This window comes from Heterodontus francisci, chromosome 28, assembly GCF_036365525.1.
Source record: "Heterodontus francisci isolate sHetFra1 chromosome 28, sHetFra1.hap1, whole genome shotgun sequence".
In the NCBI taxonomy this organism is placed as follows: domain Eukaryota; kingdom Metazoa; phylum Chordata; class Chondrichthyes; order Heterodontiformes; family Heterodontidae; genus Heterodontus; species Heterodontus francisci.
Genome location: NC_090398.1, coordinates 18,278,943 through 18,301,508, shown reverse-complemented (window position 1 = coordinate 18,301,508; position 22,566 = coordinate 18,278,943). Strand labels below are relative to the sequence as shown.

The 22,566-nt window shown below is 42.5% G+C and overlaps 1 protein-coding gene across 3 annotated transcripts; it reads right to left on the bottom strand.

Moving 5' to 3' along the window:
* Nucleotides 1-834: 834 nt before the first annotated feature.
* On the bottom strand, nucleotides 835-19,817 carry LOC137345296 (probable G-protein coupled receptor 139). Of its 3 annotated transcripts, XM_068008780.1 has the most exons (5): nucleotides 19,677-19,817; nucleotides 8,048-8,204; nucleotides 3,641-3,730; nucleotides 2,636-2,727; nucleotides 835-2,201 (listed from the first exon to the last, which is right to left on the bottom strand). In XM_068008780.1, exons 3-5 carry the CDS (start codon nucleotides 3,718-3,720, stop codon nucleotides 1,291-1,293), a joined length of 1,083 nt encoding a protein of 360 aa, XP_067864881.1. In that variant the 5' UTR covers nucleotides 3,721-3,730; nucleotides 8,048-8,204; nucleotides 19,677-19,817; the 3' UTR covers nucleotides 835-1,290. The 3 variants fall into 3 exon arrangements, 2 of the variants coding, with proteins under 2 accessions (XP_067864881.1, XP_067864882.1); XM_068008781.1 differs by lacking the exon at nucleotides 3,641-3,730; XR_010968555.1 differs by lacking the exons at nucleotides 2,636-2,727; nucleotides 3,641-3,730 and having other exon boundaries at nucleotides 2,137-2,201.
* Between the last annotated feature and the right edge of the window lie 2,749 nt (nucleotides 19,818-22,566).

Below are 22,566 nucleotides of genomic sequence, written 5' to 3'. Positions count from 1 at the left end.
TTTATTACTGGCTGTATCTGTATACTGACGTAGTGTGACTTGTGCTCTTGAACTCCGAGATCCCTCTACACTACAGAATTCTGCAGTCGTTCTGTTTAAGTAATACTTTGCGTTTTTATTCTTACTGCCAAAGTGAACAACTCCATGTTTAACCAAATTATACTCCAGCTACCAGATTTTTGCCCACTCACTCAACCTGTCTATATCGGTCTGTCACCTCTTTATGGCCGCTTCACAACATACTTTTTTACCTATCTTTGTGTCATCTGCAAAATTAGCTACCACGACATCGCCCCCTCATCTAAGTCATTGATATAAATTGTAAAAAGTTGAGCTCCCAGCACAGACCCCTGTGGCACTCCAATCGTCACATCCTGCGAGTCAGAAAAGGGCCCATTTATGCCTACTCTCCTTTTTCGATGAACCAGCCAATTGTCTATCCATGCTAATGTGTTGCTCTCCTACGCCATAAGCTCCTACTTTGCACAATAACATTTTGTGTGGCATCTTGTCAAATGCCTTCTGGAAATCCAAGTACAGTACGTCAACGGACTCCCCTTTATCCACAGTGCATGTTACTCCTTCAAAGAACTTCAATAAATTAGTTAAACATGATTTCCCTTTCACAAAACCATACTGACTAGTCCCAATTACCTTGAGTTTTTTTCAATCCTTAATGCTTGAATCTAAAACCTCCCCCACGACAGATGTCAAGCTAACTAGCTTATAGTTACCTGTTTTCTGCCGCCTTGCAGTGCCACCCCTCCCCCCACCCCACCCCACACACACCCACACTTGCAATAATCGCACCAAACTTTGTGGAATGTTACCAATATCGACGATCTTAGTAGCTTTGATTACCTCCGCACCAAATTATTGATGAAATAAACTGACACTCCTGATCCCAGTATCTCAAATATAGGGCGACTTCCTCGGTTACCCACATATTCAACGTCAATGCTGAAACCCGTCATTATCTTTGAGACGCAAATTTGAAATGTGCCGAATTTACAGGAATGTCATGTTTACTCAATGAACGAAGGGTGAAGAATGAATGTTGTGAAGGTATCAAACGTGTGCTACAAAATCGAAGAACAGTGCACACAGGGATTAGTATAGACAGGCATTATGGTCGGCATGGATGCGGTGGGCGAAAGGGCATGTTTCTATGCTGTCCGACTCGATACTCTAGAAGAGCTAATCTATTTTCACATTACCGAAAAGAAGGACGTTGTACAATGGGAAATGAATTAAAATTGTGATTCAGGTGTGAACAATCTGTCTTTAATTTTATCCACAGTTTCTAACTAATCTAAGAACTAGAGTCCAGAGAGATTTCAACACATTCTTCAGCTCTTCTCTGAATTTTCTCTGAGTCGCTACATAAATACATGGGTTTTGAACACAACTCAAATACTTAAGGCAAGTTCCAGTTTCAGTGGTGATATATCCAGGGGTTGTGCGGTCACCACGGTAATTGTTGGTGTCGGTCAGTCTGGTCGACACGAAACTCACGGCAGCTGTCAACCACAACAGTATAAAGCAGCCCGATACAGTGAACAATAAAATAATGGATTTCCATCGGTTCTCCATTTCTGAATCACTGCGATTCTCACTTCTGCTACCCCGGAGTTTCCTGCGGGTTCTATTGGCCTCTAAAATACGTCCAATGGTTGAACAATTAAATGAGACAATTAAAGTAAAAGGCAGCCAAACGAGCCAGGCGCTGTGAAACCAGACCCACGCTGTACCGAGTGGGGAAGAAAAAAAGTCCACTCTTGCCCGACAGCCCCACTGCACCTTGTTAATTATTTGCTGAGGTTCGTATGCAAATAAAAAGCAAATGTTCTTGAAAAAACTCAAAAAAGACAACGTTGTTATAACCACACCTGCAGTTCTTGCTGTGCAGTATCTTGTTTTAAACTTCTGGAAACAGACAGCAACAAAACGGTCAAATGTGAAGGAGACTGTGAACCAAACCGACAAATCAAAGGTGACAGTAGTCATGTAAAGAATAACCCTACACAGGGGAGTGTAGGAGAGGAATGAAAGTGGAAATTGATAGCTGAAAATACGATACACTATTACGTTGATGATCAGAACCAGGAGATCAGCTGTTGCCATGGCCACCATATAAACAGAAATACATTTGGAAAGGCCGCAGTTTCTTCGGAAGAGAATCATAATTGTCACCAAGTTCACTGTAAGAAAGAGAGACGAGATAAATAATGTTTTAGTGACTGATTGAAATATATATGGTGATATCTCTTGGCAGAATTTTACTCCATTCAGTGTGATTATTAAAGCAAACAGTATGACAATAAGATTAGGCGTGGAGTGCTTGATTGGAAAACCTGTGCATATCAATGAGCTGCTGTAGTGCTCGCTCTGCACGAGTGATACTATTTTCTGATTCTTTGAGTAGGACTTTCAAAGAATATTTATAGCATCAGCAATACTATTGGATGAAGGGAAATAGAGCAAGTGTAGGCACCCAATTCACGGGTTTGTTCCAGTGACTACCGACTGTATAATGCTGACATCGGGTAAACACATTATCTTGCTTAATATGTCGTATGGGCAGGGAGACAGAAAACACAGATTTTGAAAAAAAAAACAGGTTGCAATGGCTCACCAAGGACACCCACAGCTGCGAGAATCGGGTAGTAAATATCTTTTATCAGCAGAATAGCTGGTTGCCTCATTTTCTGTGAGAATCGATTAATTCTGTAGGAGTTGAAAGACTGACTGGTGAGCTTATGAAAAGGAACCTATATTTATACTCACAATAATCCCCCAAGGAGTCAATCAGCTTTCATTCTAATTAGCATTAGTTATCGGCATTGATTTTTTTGTGACTATTCAGAATTAGGTTAAAAGTTAACACTGATATTAAACAGTTTTTAAAGAAACAGAATTAAAGCATTCTTTACAAGTGGAACGAATGTGGATCTTATTCCCACAGGTCCAGCCAACACAGCTGTCTTTGCATGAATTGTCCTGACCTTGACTCTATGCTAGTGATTCAACAGCTGCAGATCAGGCAGCAAAAGAAATCCCTCAATTTTTGTGTTGAAAACAGTCCTGCAGCATTACAGGTGAGTGTAATTTTCTGGGATTAGTGGGACCAGTACATGTACACAGAGGTATGCATGCTTATCCTTGGTAGAGTTTCACCACATTCGCACCAGAGATGGTCCTATTCCTCCAGTGCTACTGCTACTCCGCAATTATGCTAGAGGTGATCAGGCCTTCCTATAAGAGTGATATGCTGATGGTTACTCGAAAAGTGGCCAGGTTCCTCTGATATTAATGGTACTTATGACCACAGTACATTTGTCCATCTTCCTCTGTATTGGTCGCACCTACACGTACAGGAGATTTAATCATTCTGCTCCAATGCTGGTGGGTCCCTACAGTTACAGTAAATATAACAACCCTTTTCTAATACTCGTAATTCCCTATATTTAATTTAGAGTTGGCCTCTGGTGGTAAACCTACACTTACACGAGATAAAACAATACCTGCCTGGTACTCGTGATCACCTATACTTGCAATGGAGGTAATGGAGCTCCCCCGCTACTCGTGGTTCCCTACTACACTAAAGAACACAAGAAGTCGGAGCAGGAGGATCCAATACCTTTTCAACCTGCTCCACCAATCAATTTGATCATGGCTGATCTTCTGCCTCAGCTCCACTTTTCTGCCTGCTCCCTGCATCCTTTGATTCCTTGAAATTACAAACATGTGTCCATTTCAGCCTTAAATATATTAATTCAATGGTGGAGCATCCACAATCATCTGGATTAGAGAATTCCAATGATTCACAATTCTCTGGGTGAAGAAATTTCTCCGCATCACAGTCCTAACCCGAACCCTAAATCCTACTGCCTGAGACTGTGCTCCTGATGTTCTAGATTCCCCAAGCAGGAAAACAATTCCCAGTGTCTACGCTCTCAAGCCCGTATAGAATCTTATTTGTTTCAAGTGATTGCCTCCCATTCTTCCAAACCACAGAGAGCACAGTCTAGCAGTTACGGTGATACATTACAAGGCTATAACTGTAAGCACTGTAAGTTAATACAATACATCTGTTGTCTGTAAGTCACTGCTTAAAATATCAGACTGTGGTTCTCTGTCCAACTCCATTCATTGCCACTGAGTCATTTACGGCACAGAAGGAGGTCATTCAGCCCATCGAGTCCATGCCAGCTCTCCACAGAGCTATGCTGTCAGTCCCACTCCCTGGCTCGATCCCCGTAGCCCTGCAAGTCTATTTCTCTCAGGTGACCATCCAACTTCCTCTTGAAGTCATTGATCGTCTCCACTTCCACCATCCTTGTGGGCAGTGAGTTTCAGGTCATTACCACCTGCTGTGTAAAAAAGTGTTTCCTCATATTCCCCCGGCATCGTTTGCACAAAACTTTCAATCTGTGTCCCCAAGTCCTTGTAACATTTGTTGATGGGAACAGATTTTCCTTGTTTAACTTATCTAAGGGTGTCATAATCCTATACACTTCCATTAAATCCCCCCTCTATCACCTTTGTTCGAAAGAAAACTAACCCAGCTTTTCCAACTTAACCTTGTAACTAAATTCTCTATCCCTGGTACCATTCTGGTAAATCTCCTCTGCACCCTCTCAACGACCCTCACATCCTTCCTGAAGTGAGGTGACCAGAACTGGACACAACTCTCCAGTTGGGGCCTAACCAGAGCTTTATAAAGTTTCACCATAACTTCCCTGCTTTTGTATCCTAAGATCCCACATACTTTACGAACCACTCTCTCAATATGCCCTGCCACATTCAAAGATCTATGCACAATCTTTGACTCAGAATGGTAAACAGATGTATGTGTATTTTTACTCAGGTTCTGAAAGAGCAGAGAGAAACTGGTGGAGTCGCACACACAGATACACACACAGCAACAGACACAGATACACACACACAGAAACACACAAACAAAGAAACACACACACACAGAAACACACACACACAGAAAGTGACTGAGGGACAAAGAGCGACAGAAGTATTTTTCAATTTCCAAAAGGAAATAAACAATTGATTTTGCGTCAATGAGTATTTGCAGAATACATTTCCAAACTAATACCACCTTTTGTGTGGAGAAGTGTTTCCTAACTACACTCCTGAAATGTCTGCCTCTTATTTTTAGGCTAAATATTTTCAGACTGAAATAGTTTTATCCAAGCTCCCCCATCAATTCCCTTTAATATCTCAACAACTTTGATCAAATCAGCCCTGATCCACCTAAATTCTAGAGAATACATCCCTGGCTTGTGTAATATCGCCTCGTAATTAACCCTTGGAGTCCAGTTATCATTCTGGTAAATCTACACTGCAATCAAATGGACATGGACCCCCCAAGTCTCATTGCACCTCCAGTATTTCTAGTTTTTCACCATTTATAAAATATTCTGTTCTGTTCTTTTTCGCTGACATTGAAATCCATCCACCACAGTCTTGCTCATTCATTTAAGACATTAATAGCTCTTAGTAAATTTATGCTTCCAGCTACACTGCTTACAATGCTGCCTATTTCTGTGTCAATGGCAAACTTGGGCATGTGACATTCCACCCCATCATCTTCAATCGTTCATAAATACAGAAAAACTGAGACGCACACGGGCTTTGTACCAGCAGACGGGAGTGAATCATTCCATCCTAGAGGTTTTTAATTCCAGATTTATGTTTTTTTGAAGGAAAAAACATAATACAAATTCCCAACTGGGATTTGAACTCCTGCTTTTTTCAATCATCAGCTCAGGCCTTCAAATTAAAACCATTAAAAGAGATTCACTTTGCTACTTCTATTGTCTGGCTGTCTCAGGTTTTGTATATTGTTCCCTTCATGTGGCGAATTGTAAATACCTTCAATTCTGTGTATTTGCAAGGGGCACAAATCAATTTCTCACCTTATCTCATCAACCAGAACCTGCAAGTCCATTCAAACACCCCTATTTCCTGTCTCTGTAAAGATAGCTCACATTTCCACAATGCAGGAATTTCTGAATGGAAACAGCTTTTGACACATTACCCAACACGTTTCAGGATGAGGAGCTAGTTGCAACTCACAGATTCCCAGCCCCAAATTGTGCTTTATGGTAGAAAAGGTAACATAGATGAAATCCCAGGTCTCTCTGTCTTGGCACCCATTCTAACATTGCACCATTTAGTTTATTTCACTCAGCGTTCCTTCCAAAATGCATAATTTCACATTTCTCAGCATTGAATTTAACCTGCCATGTGTCTGTCCAATGATAGGCTGGATAGTAAGCTGTCAAGAGGACATAAAGAGTCTACAAAGAGATTTCGATAGGTTAAGTGAGTGAGCAAAAAATTGGCAGATGGAGTATAATGTGGTAAAATGTGAGCTTGTCCACTTTAGCAGGAAGAATAAAAAGCAGTATATTATTTAAATGGAGAGAGACTGCAGAACTGTACAGTGCAGAGGGATCTGGGTGTCCTGGTGCATTAATGACAAAATGTTACTACGCACGAGTGATTAGGAAGGCAAATGGAATGTTGTTGTTTATTGCAAGGGGAATAGAATATAAAAGTAGGGAATGTTGCTGCAGCTGCACAGGACCTTAGTTAGACCACATTTGCAGGATTCTGGACTACTTTGGTCTCCTTACTTAAGAAATTCTATAATTGCATTAGAAGTAATTCATAGAAGGTTCACTAGGCTGATTCCTGGATGAAGGAGTTGTCTTATGAGGAAGGTTTGAACAGGTTGGGCTTATACCCACTGGAGTTTAGAAGAATGAGAGGTGATCTTATTGAAACATCTCAGGTTCTGAGGGAACTGGACAGGGATGATTCTGACAGGATGTTTCCACTTGTTGGGGAGACTAGAACTAGGGAACACAGTTTAAAAATTAGGGACATCCCATTTAAAACTGAGATGAGGAGAAATGTTTTTCTCTCAGAGGGTGGTTAGTCTGTGGAATTCTCTTCCCCAGAGAGCAGTGGAGGCTGGATCATTGAATATATTCAAGGCTGAGTTAGATAGATTTTTGATCAATTAAGGAGTCAAGGGTTATGGGGGGCAGACAGGAAAGTGGAGTTGAGATCACAATCAGTCCAGCCATTGAATGGCGGAGCAGGCTCGAGGGGCCGAATGGCCTACTCCTGCTCCGAATTTTTTTGTTCTTGTGTGTTCCATTTCACCAGACTGCCTCTATCCTCCTGAAGTCTGCTCCTACTCCCTTCCCTGTTTATTACATTGCAGATGTGACAGACATTGGCAAACATTGAAGTTATGCCCTGTAAATCCAAGTCCAAGTCATTAGTATATATCAAAAAGAGCAGTGGTCCTATATAAACCTCCACTGTATACCTCCCTCCAGTCTGAAACAACCATTGTCCACTCTCTCAGCCAATATTGTACCCACTCAGCCACTGCTCCTTTCACCCATGAAGCACTAATATTGCTAACTGGTCTATTATGAGGCACCATTAAGTCCTCCCCATTAAGACCCTGGTCCCAGAGCTCTCTGTTTCTACTCTCCCATCAACATTCCCCAGACAGGTACAGCATGGATTAGATGTAGAGTAATGCTCCTTCTACACTGTCCCATCCAATACTCTCAGGGCAGGGACATCATGGGGTGGATACAGAAAGAATCTCACTCTACACTTTCCGAAACAGACACAGTGAGAGACAGAAACAGAGAAACAGAGAGACATAGACTGACAGGGTGACTGAGAGTGAAAGATGGATATTTAACATCGGATATTGGAAGAGGAGGATGCAATTTAACCCCACAACCCTGTTCCGGCATTCAATGGAGTGTTTGATGGGCTACATTAATCGGCCGTGTACAGTCCTGTATCAGGCTGTGAAGAAGCAGAGCATGTTCAGTACACAACGGGTCAAAGGGAATAATTCACACCTGTCTGCTACTGGGAAGAAAGACAGACCTTGACATCAAGGCAGCGTTTGACTGAGTGTGGCATCGAGGAGCCTGAGTAAAATTGAAGTCAGTGGGAATCAAGGGAGAAACGCTTTTGGTTGGAATCATACCGAGCACAAAGGAAGATGGTTGTGGTTGTTGGAGGTCAATCGTCTCAGTCCCAGGCCATCACTGCAGGCGTTCCTCAGGGTAGTGTCCTCAGCCCAACCATCTTCAACTGAGATCCCAGCAGGAAATGCTGGATATACTGAGCAGGGCAAGTAGCATCTGTGGAGAGAGAAACAGAGTTAGTGATTCAGCTCAATGGTTTCCAGATTTCCAGCCTCCACAGTGTTTTGCCTCTGATAATGAAGCAATCCAGAGCCACATGCACCAAGACCCGGACAACATTCAGGCTTGGGCCTACCAGTGGCAATTAACATTCACATCACCCAAGTGCCAGGCAATGACCATCTGCAATACGAGAGAATCCAACCACCTCCCCATGGCATTCAAAGCATTATCCCATCGCTGAATCCACCAGCATCAACATCCTGGGGAAACATTGACATCAAACTTAGCTGAACGAAACATCAATAGTTTTTTTACCATCTCTCTGAGACAGAGAGACACAGATAAAGAATGTGAGTGGACCTTGAGAGAACCTCAGTAAATTGTTCCAACCGTTGATAACGATAGAAATCAAGGATTATATTCGAGCAAAGGAAGAGACATATAACGTTAGCCCCTTTATAACTGTATCCTTTAATTTAGATTGTCTCTCCTCCTTCTTCCTACCTGTGGAGGTGGATGATGTGGGCATGGTTCTTAATGAATACTTTGTATCTGTCTTCATAAAAGAGGGGGAATGATGCCGACATTGTAGTTAATGAGGAGGAGCGTGAAATATTGGATGGGATAAACAGAGTGAGAGGGAAATATTAAGGTGTTTGGCAATTTTGAAAGTGAATAAATGGTCAGGCCTGGATGCATTGGAATCAGTTCAGAGAAGGTTCACTGGGCTCATTCCTGGGATGAAGGGGTTGTCCTATGAGGAATGGTTGACCAGGTTGGGCCTGTACACATTGGAGTTTAGAAGAATGAGAGATGATCTTATTGAAACATACAAGATTCTGAGGGGACTTTACAGGGCGGATGCTGGGAGGATGTTCCCCTTGTGGGGGGAGTCTAGAACTAGGGGGCACAGTTTAAAAATAAAGAGTCTCCCATTTATGACAACGTTGAGGAGGAATGTTTCTCTCTTAGACTCTGGAATTCTCTTCCCCAGAGAACAGTGGAGGTTGGGTCATTGAATATATTCAAGGCTCACTTAGACAGATTTATGAGCAAAAAGGGAGTCAAAGGTTATGGGGGGCAGGCAGGAAAGTGGAGTTAAGGCCACTATCAGATCAGTCATGATCTTATTGAATGGCAGAGTAGGCCCGAGGGGCTGAATGGCCTACTCCTACTCCTATTTCTTATGATCCTGTGTATAACATGGAGGGTGTTCTCACAGATGTGTAAAATGGAGGGCGGGGCCACATACACTTCACACATTTTAAACCAATTTTTATAACAGAGACAAGGCCATGTGTAAGATGGGATCTAGTGCAGTCCTAACTAGTGCATTGATAACTGAGGCTAGTGTAAAAGGTAGCGAGGATACAGAATTCTTCAAATGCATTCACGGAAACTATTTTAGGCCAGTACGTAGCAAGGCCAACAAGAGATGGGTCAGTTCTACACTTAGTTTTCGGGAATGAAGCTGGGCCACTGGAAGGCGAGTTAGAAAATGTGGACTGGAAAAAGCTACTTGAAGGTAAATCAGTGTCAGTGCAGTGAGAGTGCAACATTTCATCTTGGAGGATTTATTATTCCAGATTTATTTTTTATTTTCAGAGAAATTCAAGTTCACAAAAGACATTCACCTTCCTACTGTTGACTGACTGTCTCAGCTTTTGTATATTGTCCCCAATCTTTTTCTTTCATATGTTTAATGTTAGTCAGACATTGGTAAACCAGTTCAATCTCTCAGGACATCTACTGTAAAGACCTTCAGTTGTGTGTATCTGCAAGGGACGCAATCCACGATCTAATTCACAGCATATTCAATCAACCAAAGTCTTAAACTTCATTCAAACACCCCGATATCCTGTCTCTGCACAGATAACTGACAGTTCCACAATGCAGGAATGTCTGAATTGAAAGAAAGAAATGTCAGCTGTTATTTTAAACATTGAGACTGAAATATTTCAGGGTCCTACTCAACCAAGAAGTATTCAGGGAAAAGTCAGCATAGGCATTGAAAGAGAAAGAGAGTGAGTGAAATGGAAAGACAGAGACAGAGAGAGAGTGACGGGCTGCGGGAGAGAGAGTAAGATACAGAGATGGGGTGAGGGGGAGAGAGAGAGAGAGATGGGGGAGGGAGAGAGAGAGACGGGCTGAGGGAGAGAGAGGAAGAGACAGAGATGGGGTGAGGGGGAGAGAGAGAAAGAGAGAGAGAGACGGGGTAAGAGAGAGATAGATATAGACAAGGTGAGGGAGGGAAAGAGAGACTGGCTGAGGGACAGAGAGAGAGATGCACACATTAAGGGAGAGGGTGAGGAATAATATATCTCAAAGAGATGGGATGGGCTCGAGGGGCCGAACGGCCTCCTCCTCTCTTCCTAAGGACTTTATTAATATTACATCCTGAAATAAACAAGGTCGTGATGATAATTTTTAGCAAATTAAATGGAATTAATTAACAATAGGTTCTCCTTTAAAATTATTAATCCGAATTCACAATTTTACTTGTGTGAATTTGGACTTGAAAGATAATTTGCTGTTTATTAACATCACTGAATAAATAAATATTGGAAGATTCAATGTCAGTTTGTTCCCATCCTTGTTCAAATTCCTCCTGACTCACTCGAAGGTTCAAACCGAAGGAGCAGTTCTGGCATTGTGGGGACCCTTTAAAAGGTTGGGACTAACCCTCTCCCTGCTCCCCCTCCCCCCACCCCCTTCGGGGTCACAGTGCTGGGTCAGGGGTCGCAGACTGCACAGACACAGGGATTGACCCATGACCCCTTGACCCCAAAGACAAAAAAAGGAAAGGAAAAATTCTCCTGGTCCCTGTGAAATCAGATTGACCATAAATTTAAGCCCCGAGAGTGAAATATAAAAGGAGAGCAGAGAGATTTTGATGTTTGTAAAAACATGATTTACACAGAGGGAAGTGTTTGTGTTTATCTGTCTAAGTTGGTCAATGTGAATATATGTGTCTCTGTGTGGGTTTCTCTATCTCTCTCGGTCAGTGGGAATGGATATGCCTGGGTGTGGATTTCTATGTGTGTGTGTGTGTGTTTATCTGGACAGGTCAGTCTGCCTGTGTTTATTTGACTGTCTTTGTGTTTGTGTGTGGGTTTGTGTCTCTCCTTGTTTGTGTTTCCAATGCTGGATGTGAGGGTGGGAGAGGACACCAAAGGACACTCTCTCATCCAATGGAGACCTTATGGGTGGAACTGAGAAACAGAAAAGGATCTAAAACTGTAACAGGTGTTGTGTATAGACCTCCTGGTAGCAGTTCTGAGGTGTTAGATTGGATAAATGCACAAATTAGACAAGTGTGCAACAAAGGCCGAGTAGTATTAATGGGGGATTTTAACTTACACATAGATTGGGAGAGGCAGACTAACACCTGTCAGAAAGGTCGTGAATTTCTGGAATGTGTCCAGGATAGTTTCCCACAGCAATATGTCCGAAATAGAACAAGGGGACAGGCAATATTACATTTAGTTATGAGTAACGAGCCAAATTTAATTAGTAGCCTAACTGTGCGTGAAGATTTATCAAATAGTGGTCACAAAATGATCGAATTCAAGGTAGCGTTTGAAAGTGAAAAGCACGAATCAGCTACTAGAATTTTAGACTTGGGTGAGACTGACTCCACTGGGATGAGACAGAGACTGTCCACGGTAAACTGGGAAGATCTGTTAATGGGTCAAATGACTGAAGAACAGTGGAGAATATTTCAAGAAACATTTCATGAAATACAGAGCGAGTATATACCCCTGAGAGGAAAAAGCTCCACTTAACAGAAAAAAACAGGCACGGACAACTAAAGAGATTAGGGATAGCATAAAAGTAAAAGCAAGGGCTTACAAAAATGCAAAACGCAGCACAGATCCGGCCAAATGGGACAGATACAAAGCAGATTATAAGAGCTACTAAAAGAGATTATGAAATGAAACTTGCAAGGGACATCAAAATCAGTAAGAAGAAATTTTATAGTTACATAAAGGAAAAGCGGGTGGTCAAGAGCAATGTAGTCCCACTAAAAGCTGAAAATGGAGATATTGTCATTGATAATGGGGAAATGGCAGACATGTTGAACAATTACTTTCTCTCAGTATTTACAGTTGAAAAGGAGGATAACTCACCGGAAGTCCTGAAAAAATTAATAGCTGATAGGGGACAGGGTCTTAATACAATTAACGTAAGTAAAACATCAGTAACAAGGAAATTAATGGAACTAAAGAGTGAGAAATCCCCAGGACCTGACGGTTTCCATCCAACGGTGTTAAAGGAAGTACGGGAGCACATTGTAGATGTCCTAACTATAATCTTTCAGAGTTCCTGAGATTCAGGAGTGGTCTCTCTGGATTGGAAAGTTGTCCATGTCACTCCACTTTTTAAGAAGGGTGCGAGGGGGAACCAGGGAAATTACAGACTAGTTAGCCTGACATCTGTGGTGGGAAAGTTGCTGGAGCCTATAATCAAGGATAGGGTGACTGATCACCAAGAAAAAATTCAGTTAATCAGAGACAGCCAGCATGGATTCATGACGGGAAGGTCATGCCTGACAAATCTCATTGAATTTTTTGAAGAGATGACTATGGTAGTGGACAAGTGAATGTCTACGGATGTTATTTATATGGACTTCCAGAAGGCATTTGATAAAGTCCCACATAACAGACTGTTAACTAACTCCCATGGAGTTGAGGGCAAATTATTGACATGGTTAGGAAGTTGGTTGAGTGTTAGGCGACAGAGCGTGAGGATAATGAGTAAGTATTCCGATTGGTAGGATGTGACTAGTGGTGTCCCACAGGGATCTGTGTTGGGGCTTCAATTATTGACATCATTCATTAACGACTTGGATGATGGCAAAGCAAGTCATATATCCAAATTTGCTGATGATACAAAGTTAGGCAGCATTGTAGTCAGTCCAGATGACAGCATAAAGTTGAAAGGAGATATTGACAGACTAGGTGAATGAACAATACTGTGGCAGATGGATTTCAATGTGGGCAAGTGTGTGGTTATCTATTTTGGACCAAAAAAGGATAGAGCAGGGTACTTTCTAAATGGGAAGAGGTTAAATCCAGGGGATGTCCAAAGAGACTTGGGGGTTCAGGTGCATAGAACTTTAAAATGACACGAGCAAGTGCAGAAAATAATCAAAAAGGCTGATGGAATGCTAGCCTTTATATCTAGAGGATTGGAGTATAAAGACACAGAGGTTATGCTGCAGCTGTACAAAATCCTTGTTAGACCCCACTTGGAATACTGTGAGCAGTTCTGGGCACCACACCTTAGGAAGGATATATTGGCCTTGGAGGGAGTGCAAAGTAGGTTCACAAGAATGATACCTGGACTACAGGGGTTAAGTTACGAGGAGAGATTACACAAATTAGGCCTGTTTTCGCTAGAATTTAGAAGGTTAAGGGGTGATCGAAGTCTTCAAGATATTAACTGGAAAAGACAGGCTAGATAAAGATAAACTAATTCCACTGGTTGGAGATTCTAAAACTAGGGGACATAGTCTAAAAATTAGGACCAGACCATTCAGGAGAGATGTTAGGAAGCACTTCTCCATGCAAAGGGTGGTAGAGGTTTGGAACTTTCTCCCACAAACAGCAGCTGAAGCTAAAACAGTTGTTAACAAAAATCTATCTCAGATTTAAAGCTATCAAAGATAATAAGGGATATGGGCCAAAGGCATGTATATGGAGTTTGCCCGTGGATCAGCCATGATCTCATTGAATGGTGGGACAGGGTAGAGGGGCTGAATGGCCTACTCCTGTTCCTATCTTCCTATGTTCCTGTAATCTCTTATGAAATATCTTTCATCTTAACAACTCAGCTGAATGTACAAAAATATCCTGCACAAAATATCAACCAGTTGAATCTTAATACGTGTCAGGACAAAAGTGCCTCTCTCAAACACTGCCTATGTTAGGTTTATATGAGCTGATGATACAAAGTTAGGTGGGACAGTAAGCTGTGAAGAGGGCACAAAGAGACTGCAGAGGAAGATTGACAGGTTAAGTGAGTGGGCAAGAAAGTGGTAGCTGGAATATCATGTGGAGAAATGTGAGGTTCTTCACTTTGGCAGGAAGAATAGAAACACAGAACATTTTTCAAATGGTGAGAAACTATTAAATGTTGGTGTTCAGGAAGGATATACTTGTCTTAAGAGGTGAGGAGAGAGAGGGAGAGAGAGAGACAGAGAGACGGGGTGAGAGGGAATGTGATGGGGAGAGGCAGAACGCGAGGAATAAAATGTCCCAAAGATGCTACACAGGTTGCATTATAAATCCAAATCTAACACCAAACCCACATAAGGAGAGATTAAGGCTGATGACCAAAAGCTTGGTCAAAGAGGTTAGTTTTAAGGAAAGTCTTGAAGCAGGTATGAGAGGTAGAGAGGCAGAGAGGTTGGGGGAAGGAATTCCCCAGTGTTAACAGGCAGTGACATTAATTACTGATTATCGGTAGAGATTTGTTAGGAAAGGGTATTAATGTTTACGGAGCCGAGACAGCTCGATGTGGATAAGGAGCAAATCAGCCATGACGTGAGTGAATGGGTGGGACAAGCTGGAGGGGCCGAATGGCCTCCTCCTGAGGGTTTTATTAATATCACTGTCAATGCATTGATGATTTTCTGTTTGAAAAAAGCTGACCAGGTCGGGGTTCTGTCTGGTCTCCCCTAAACCCTCCCGCCAGCCTTGGAACGACTCATTGATTCATGTCTAAGGGAGCCAGTCAATGGTCCTGGTAAAATTTCACTCTTTGCTGATGGGTTAATAAAGCAGATCAAATCCTGAGCTTTATCAACAAATACAGAGTGTAAGAATCTGGAAGTGATGCTAAACATTTATAAAATAACAGTTTGTCCCCAGCTGGAGTATTGTGTCCAACTCTGGGACCACACTTTAGAAAGGACATGGAGGCTTTGGTGAATGTATAGAAGAGATTTACTAGAACGTTTCCAGGGTTGAGGTTATTACAGTTACACTGATAGACTGGAGAAGCTGGGGTTGTTCTCCTCGAACAGAGAAGATTAAAAGGAGATTTCCCTCTTATGAAACCATGTCAACTTTGTTTGATGACATTATGGCATACATATTACACTATGACATATTTCTCAAGAGTGTGCAGTTACAGAGGGACCTGGAGCTTCACGAGCAGTGACCTTTGAAGGCAGTAGGACATATTAAGAGATAAAACCATATTCTTCTGGTACTTGTGATCCTGTATAATTACAATGGAGGTAACAGCGCTCCTCTGCTACTAATGGTTCCCTGCATTTACATAAGAACAAAAGAACATAAGAAATAGGAGCAGGAATAGGCCATAAGCCTCTCAATCCTCTTCCACTACTCAAGATGATCACGGCTGATCTTCTGCCTCAACTCCACTTTCATGCCCACTCCTTCTCATCCTATTCCATGAAAGGCTAATAATGTGTCTACCTCAGCCTTAAACATGTTCATTCAGCCACGTTGCATCACAATCCTCCACTTACAATCCTCTGGAGTACACGATTCCAATGATTCACAACACTTTGAGTGAAGAAATTTCTCTTTACCACTGTCCTAACCCTAACCCTAAACCCTTATCCTGAGACTGTGCCTCCACATGTTCTGGATTCCCCACGGAGGGAAACAATTCACAGCATTTACTCCAACAAACCCCTTCAGATTCTTATTTGTTTCAATTAGATCGCCTCTTATTCTTCTAAACTGCAGAGAGTAAAGGCCCAATTTATTAAGCATCTCATCGTAGAACAACTCACTGATCCCAGGAACCAATCTCGTGAACCATCGCTGTGCTGTTTCCAAGGTGAGTATACTCTCCCTTAGAAATGGAGACTGAAAGAGTGCAAACTACTCTCGGTGTGATCTCATCAAAGCAATGTAAAACCGTAGTGAGACATACTTATTATAATACCCTAATCCCCTTGCAGTAAATGCCAACATCACATTTGCCTTCCTAATTGCTTGCTGTCCCTGCATGCTAATTTCTGCATTCTTTGTACGAGTATACCCACGTCCGTCTGAACATCAACATTTTGAAGTTTCTCGCCTATTAAAAAAATCAGCTATCTTTTTCTTAATACCAACGTGACTAAGTTCTTCTTCTTTGGCCTCCTTCTCTCAAGAGACAATGGGTAAGCGCCTAGTGGTCAGTGGTTTGTGATGCAGCGCCTGGAGTGGCTATAAAGGCCAATTCTAGAGTGACAGACTCTTCCACAGGTTCTGCAGATAGAATTGGTTGTCGGGACTGTTGCACAGTTGGCTCTCTCCTTGCGCTTCTGTCTTTTTCCTGCCAACTGCTAAGTCTCTTCGACTCGACACTCTTGAACCCCGACTTCATAGCTGTCCACCAGCTCTGACGATCACTGGCGACTGACTCCCACAACTTGTGGCCAATGTCACAGGACTTCATGTCGCGTTTGCAGACGTCTTTAAAGCGGAGACATGGACGGCCGCTGGGTCTGATACCAGTGACGAGCTCGCTGTGCAATGCGTCCTTGGGGATCCTGCCATCTTCCATGTGGCTCACATGGCCAAGCCATCTCAAGCACCGCTGGCTCAGTAGGGTGTATATGCCGGGGATGTTGGCTGCCTCGAGGACTTCTACATTGGATATACGGTCCTGCCACCTGATGCCAAGGATTCTCCGGAGGCAGCGGAGATGGAATGTGTTGAGACATCGCTCTTGGCTGACACGCATTGTCCAGGCCTCGCTGCCATAGAGCAAGATGCTGAGGACACAGGCTTGGAACACTCGGACTTTTGTGTTCTGCGTCAGTGCGCCATTTTCCCACACATTCTTGGCAAGTCTGGACATAGCAGCAGATGCCTTTCCCATGTGCTTGTTGATTTCTGCATTGAGAGACAGGTTATTGGTGACTAACTTTACGCTTCCCTATATTATGATCCATCTGCCACCACGTTGCCCACTCACATAACCTGTCCAAATCACTTTCCAACCTCTTCTGCTACTCTAGTCCAAGTGCAACCTTAACAATTGCACTAGAAGCTATCGTATTTCTCTGGTACTAGTGGTACCCTACACTTACACTAAAACATGTTCTCCTCCAGTATAAATAGTAGACCCACACAAGAAGTAGAGGAAACCATGCTCCTCCAGTATGAGTGGTGACTTGAACTCACACTAGAGATGAACCTCCAACCCCGATGTGAGCAAAACGCTACACTTCAATAGAGGTACCATTCTTGCTCCAGTGCTAGTGGTAAACAACATTTAGACTAGAGTTAAAATTTTCCACTCGTGCTGATGGTGCCCTATCCTGAAGTGAGATGAAACTGTTTTCCTCTGGAATACAGTAGAGATGTCAATGCTGCTTCAGTACTAGTGGTACCCTACAATTACACTAATGATGACAATTGTCCTCTGGTACGAGTGGTGAACTGAACTTATACTAGAGATGATAGTGCCCCTATCATCAGTACCACTAGTAACACACAAATACATCAGAAATTTTCATGCTCCTCTTACTAGTGCTGCCGCATCAACTGCACTGACTGTGACCGTGCACCCCTGGTGCGAGTGTCACTACTGTCACAAGAGCTTTTTTCTGTGCTGAAAGCTGGGAAAAGGGATTTTCTGTGAAGATTGAAGGATGAGACTTGCTGTTTGTAAATTGCAGACTGCAAGCCTGTTTCCAAGAAACCAGGAAGATTATGATTGTCATATGACATGACAGTTGAAAAGAGTTAGTTTTGTTTTGTCATTGAAAGAGACCAATGAACTGGACAACGAGCCAGCTTTGAAATATTTGCTTGCCCTGCCTGGAAAGAGAGGAAGACACAGAAAAGTGTTACCATTGTCTGAAAAATCACAGACTCGTTAGAGCGCAGAAGGAGTGCATTCGGTCATTGTGTCTGAAAGAGCAACTCCCTCATTCCCATTCTCCCGCCTTCTCCCCATAAACCTCCACATTCATCCTGTTCCTATACCAGTCTAATTCCCTTTTGAATGCTTCAATTGAGCCTGCCTCCACCACATTCGCAGGCAGAATATTCTAGACCTAAAGCACTCACTGCATGAAAAAGTTTTTCCTCGTGTCACTTTTGCTTCTCTTATCAAATACATTAAATCTGTGTCCTTTCATTCTCGATCCTTTCATGAGTGGGAACAGTTTCTCTCTACCGACTCTGTCAAGATCCCTCATGATTTTAAATACCTCTATCAAATCACGTCTCAGCCTTCTTTTCTCCGAGGAAAACAGTTCTAACTTCTCCAATCTATCCTCATAACCGAAATTCCTCATCCCTGGAACTATTCTCATGAATATTTTCTGTACTCTCGCCAATGCCCTCACATCTTTCCTCAAGTGCGGCACACAGAATTAGATGCAATACTCCAGCTGAGGCCAAAATAATGCATAATACAAATTCAACATAACTTTCTTGCTCTTGTACACTATGCCCCTATTTATAAAGCCCAGGATACTGTATGTTTTATTAACCATGCTCTGAACCTGTCCTGCCACCTTCAATGACTTATGCACATATACACTTAAATTCTTCTGCTCCTGCATCCCGTTTAGAATTGTACCCTTTATTCTATATTGTATCTGCATGCACTTCCTACCAAAATGAATCACTTCACATTTCTCTGTGTTCACCTTCATCTGCCACCTGTCTGCCCATTCAACCAACTTGTCTATGTCCTTTTGAAGTCCTACACTACCCTTCTCACCGTTCATAATGCTTCCAAGTTTCGTATCATCTGCAAACTTTGAAATTGTACGCTGTGCACCAAGGTCTAGGTCATTAATACATAACAAAAAAGGCAAGAGTCCCAACACCGATCCCTGAGGAACTCCACTGCAAAAATTCCTCCAGCCCAAAATGCATCCATTAACCACTACTCTTTTTTCCCTGTCACTCAGCAAATTGCGTATCTACATTGCGACAGTGCCTTTATTCCATGTGCTACAAGTTTGCTCACATGTCTGTTGCGAGGCATTGTATCAAACGACTTTTGAAAGTCCATGTGCACCACATCAACAGCATTGCCCTCATAAACCCTCTCTGTAACGTCTGTAATCGTGGAAAACCTGTCATTTTAACTAACTGGTGTCTTCCACTGTGTTGCACTAATGTAAATTCCTTGCATGGTTAAATAATACTGACAAACTGGGCTGGGTTTGTACAGATCTGTAGAATATTCCCAAGAATGTCACGTTCAGATGAGTACTCTGTGTAATAGAATTAGAGGGTAGGAAACTCGTATATTTTGGCAGGTTATTTTTCTAAATTGATGTAGAAACCTGTTTTAAGCCTGTTAGCATCTAGTATGGTGAAGCTGCTGTGAATACTGATTTGACCAATAGTTATATGTATTGGATATGAGTTGTGAACTCCGTAGGTATGTATGCCATTTACAGGCAATCTTTAACCTCATTAACAGTGGTTTAGTTCGAATACGTTAGAATATTAGTGGAGTCACACTTACCTTTTATCTCTGTTTTGTCTGGTTTATTTCACGCTGTCTACATCAGTGATGTATTCCACAAATTGCCAATTTAAGGAATTATCTGTTTTCTGAAAAGCATTGTTAAAAGTCTCTTCACGTGCAGCACTTTCTGGCTGAATGTTCATGGTTAATCTTCCTCTTTACTAAACTCAGAACATGTGATGCTGGTTTCATTATTTCTGTTTTGTATTTTTCTCAGTCATGAGTTCCTCTGTTGGGCCATGCCTTCATTCTCGAAGAAGTTTCCCTTCAGTCTTTTTCTCAATTTACTCTACCATGCCCTCTCACTGTAAGAGCTCCGCCTTTCAGTCCCATTCCCTTTCTCCATTTACTCCATCGGTTTCATGTCCTCTCCCTGAAAGCACTCTCCTCTCAGTTCCTTTCCCCATTTACCCCATTACCCCCGTTCCCTCTCTCTGACAGAGCCCCCCACTCAGTCCCATTTCCCAAATTGTCTCCGTGCCCTCTCTCTGAAAGAATTTGCCACTCAGTCCCTTTCTCCATTTATCCCTCCCCCAGGCCCTCTGTCTGAAAGTGATCTCCCCTCATTCCCATCCCCTTTCCCCATTTCCCGCATCACCCTCTGTGCTCTCTCTCCGACAAAGCTCCCACCTCAGTCCTGTTCCCCATTGCACCTGCTGCCCTCTGTGACCAGGCTCTCCCGTCAGTGCACATTCCACACATCACCCAAGTGCCCTCGGTCTGAAACTGCTCTCCCTTTAATTCCTATTCCCATTTACTGCTTCTCCCCCTTGCTCGCTCTCTCTCTCTGAGATAGAGCTGTCCCCTTAATTCCATTCCCCACCACCCGCAGTGCCCTCTCTCTGACCAGTCTCTCCGCTAAGACCCATTCCACATTCTTCACATCGCCCTCATGCCCACTCTCTGTTCGAGCTCCACACTAGACTCCATCTGGAGACCGCATTCAGTTCTGGGCATCTCATCTCAGGAAGAATATTTTGGCCATGGCGGGGTGGGTGAGGGGAGGATAACGGATGCAGTTGAAGTTCACCAGAATGATACTGGGGCTGCATTGATTAAATTATGAGAACAGGCTTGTTTCCTCTTGAGTACTGAAGGTTAAGGACTGATCGAACTGAGGTGTTTAAAATGATTAAAGGAATTGATAGGGTAGAAGGTGTAACTATTTCCTCTGATGGAGGAGACCAGAATAAGGGGACATCACCTTAAATCTCAAGCTGGGTCAGAGCTGATGTCTGAAAACACTTCTTCACTCAGGATAGTGGGAAGCTGGAAATCTTTCCTGCCAAAAGCTGTTGAGGCTGGGGTTGGGAGGATGGTCAATTAAACATTTCAAACCTGAGCTTGATAGACTATTAAACAAGGGCATTAAGGATTATGGAAGCAAGGCAGCTAGATGGAGTTAAGATAGAGATCAACCATGATCGAATTGAATGGTGGAACAGGATTAAGCAGCTGAATGGCTTCTTCTTGCTCCCTATTTATAATCTAATTTTACTGGTATTTAAATTGTATTAAAATAATTCCTCGTATGCAGATGTTCCTAATCCTGCATTGCCGAATACAAGGACAGGCGATTACACTGAATGTTTTGCAGTCTTTTGGATATGAATTGTGTCCAAAGTCTCTCGTACTGAGATCTGAGAGATTGTTATCCTGGCAATAGAGGAACTCATTCAGTGAGAAAAACTCAAAATAGAAATAATGAAACCAGCATCACATGTTCTGAGTTTAGTAAAGAGGAAGATGAACCATGAGCATTCAGCCAGAAAGTGCTGCACGTAAAGAGACTTTTAACAATGCTTTTTAAAAAACAGATAATTCCTTAAATTGGCAATTTGTGGAATACATCACTGATGTAGACAGCGTGAAATAAACCAGATAAAACAGAGATAAAAGGTAAGTGTGACTCCACTAATATTCTAACGTATTCGAACTAAAGCACTCTTAATGAGGTTAAAGAGTGTCTGTAAAAGGTACACTTACCTAAGGAGTTCCCAGCTCACATCCAATACATATAATTATTGGTCAAATCAGTATTCACAGCAGTTTCACCATATTGGACGGCACAGTGATGCAGTGGTTAGCCTCACAGTTCCAGGGACCCGGGTTCGATTCTGGGTACGGCCTGTGTGGAGTTTGCAAGTTCTCCCTGTGACCATGTGGGTTTTTGCCGGGTGCTCTGGTTTCCTACTACCGCCAAAGACTTGCAGGCGATAGGTAAATTGGCCATTGTAAATTGCTCCTAGTGTAGGTAGGTGGTAGGGAAGATGGGATTACTGTTGGGTTAGTATAAATGGTCGGCACAGACTCGGTGGGCCGAAGGGCCTGTTTCAGTACTGTATCTCTAAATAAGTTAGATGCTAAAAGGTTTCTACATCAATTTAGAAAAATAACCTGCCAAAATATACGAGTTTCCTTTCCTCCAATTCTATTACACAGAATACTCATCTGAATGTGATATTCTTGGGAATATTTTACAGATCTGTGCAAACCCAGCCCAGTTTGTCAGTATTATTTAACCATGCAAGGAATTTACATTAGTGCAACACAGTGGAAGACACCAGTTAGTTAAAATGACAGGTTTTCCACGATTACAGGAATCAAAGCAACTCAAGAGTTTAATACAAATATAAAATGTTCGGCAGGTCAGGCCACACAATAATGACACATGTTGACTCCATGAGCCCAAACTGAATGCAATCTCGTATTACAGCAGCAGCTGATGATTCACCGCTAGAAAACCATGGCAGCCGAGCTGTCCATGAACATGAAGAAGGACAAGCATTTTGGAAGCTTCAGGGCTGGGCAGCTTTGTTAGCTGCTTGTGGGGATTAACACTCAGTGCTGCTAATTTAGTTAAAGTGACGGCTTTCCAGTTCTCCTT

Coding starts and splice junctions, on each gene's coding strand:
- LOC137345296 (XM_068008780.1), bottom strand. CDS start 3,720: ATGCAGGGAGCAGGCAGAAAAGTGGAGCTGAGGCAGAAGATCAGCCAT. Junction 2,728..3,640: donor TGGTGGAGCAGGTTGAAAAG/GTATTGGATCCT, acceptor CAACTCCTACAG/AATTAATCGATTCTCACAGA. Junction 2,202..2,635: donor CGCAGCTGTGGGTGTCCTTG/GTGAGCCATTGC, acceptor TCTTTCTTACAG/TGAACTTGGTGACAATTATG.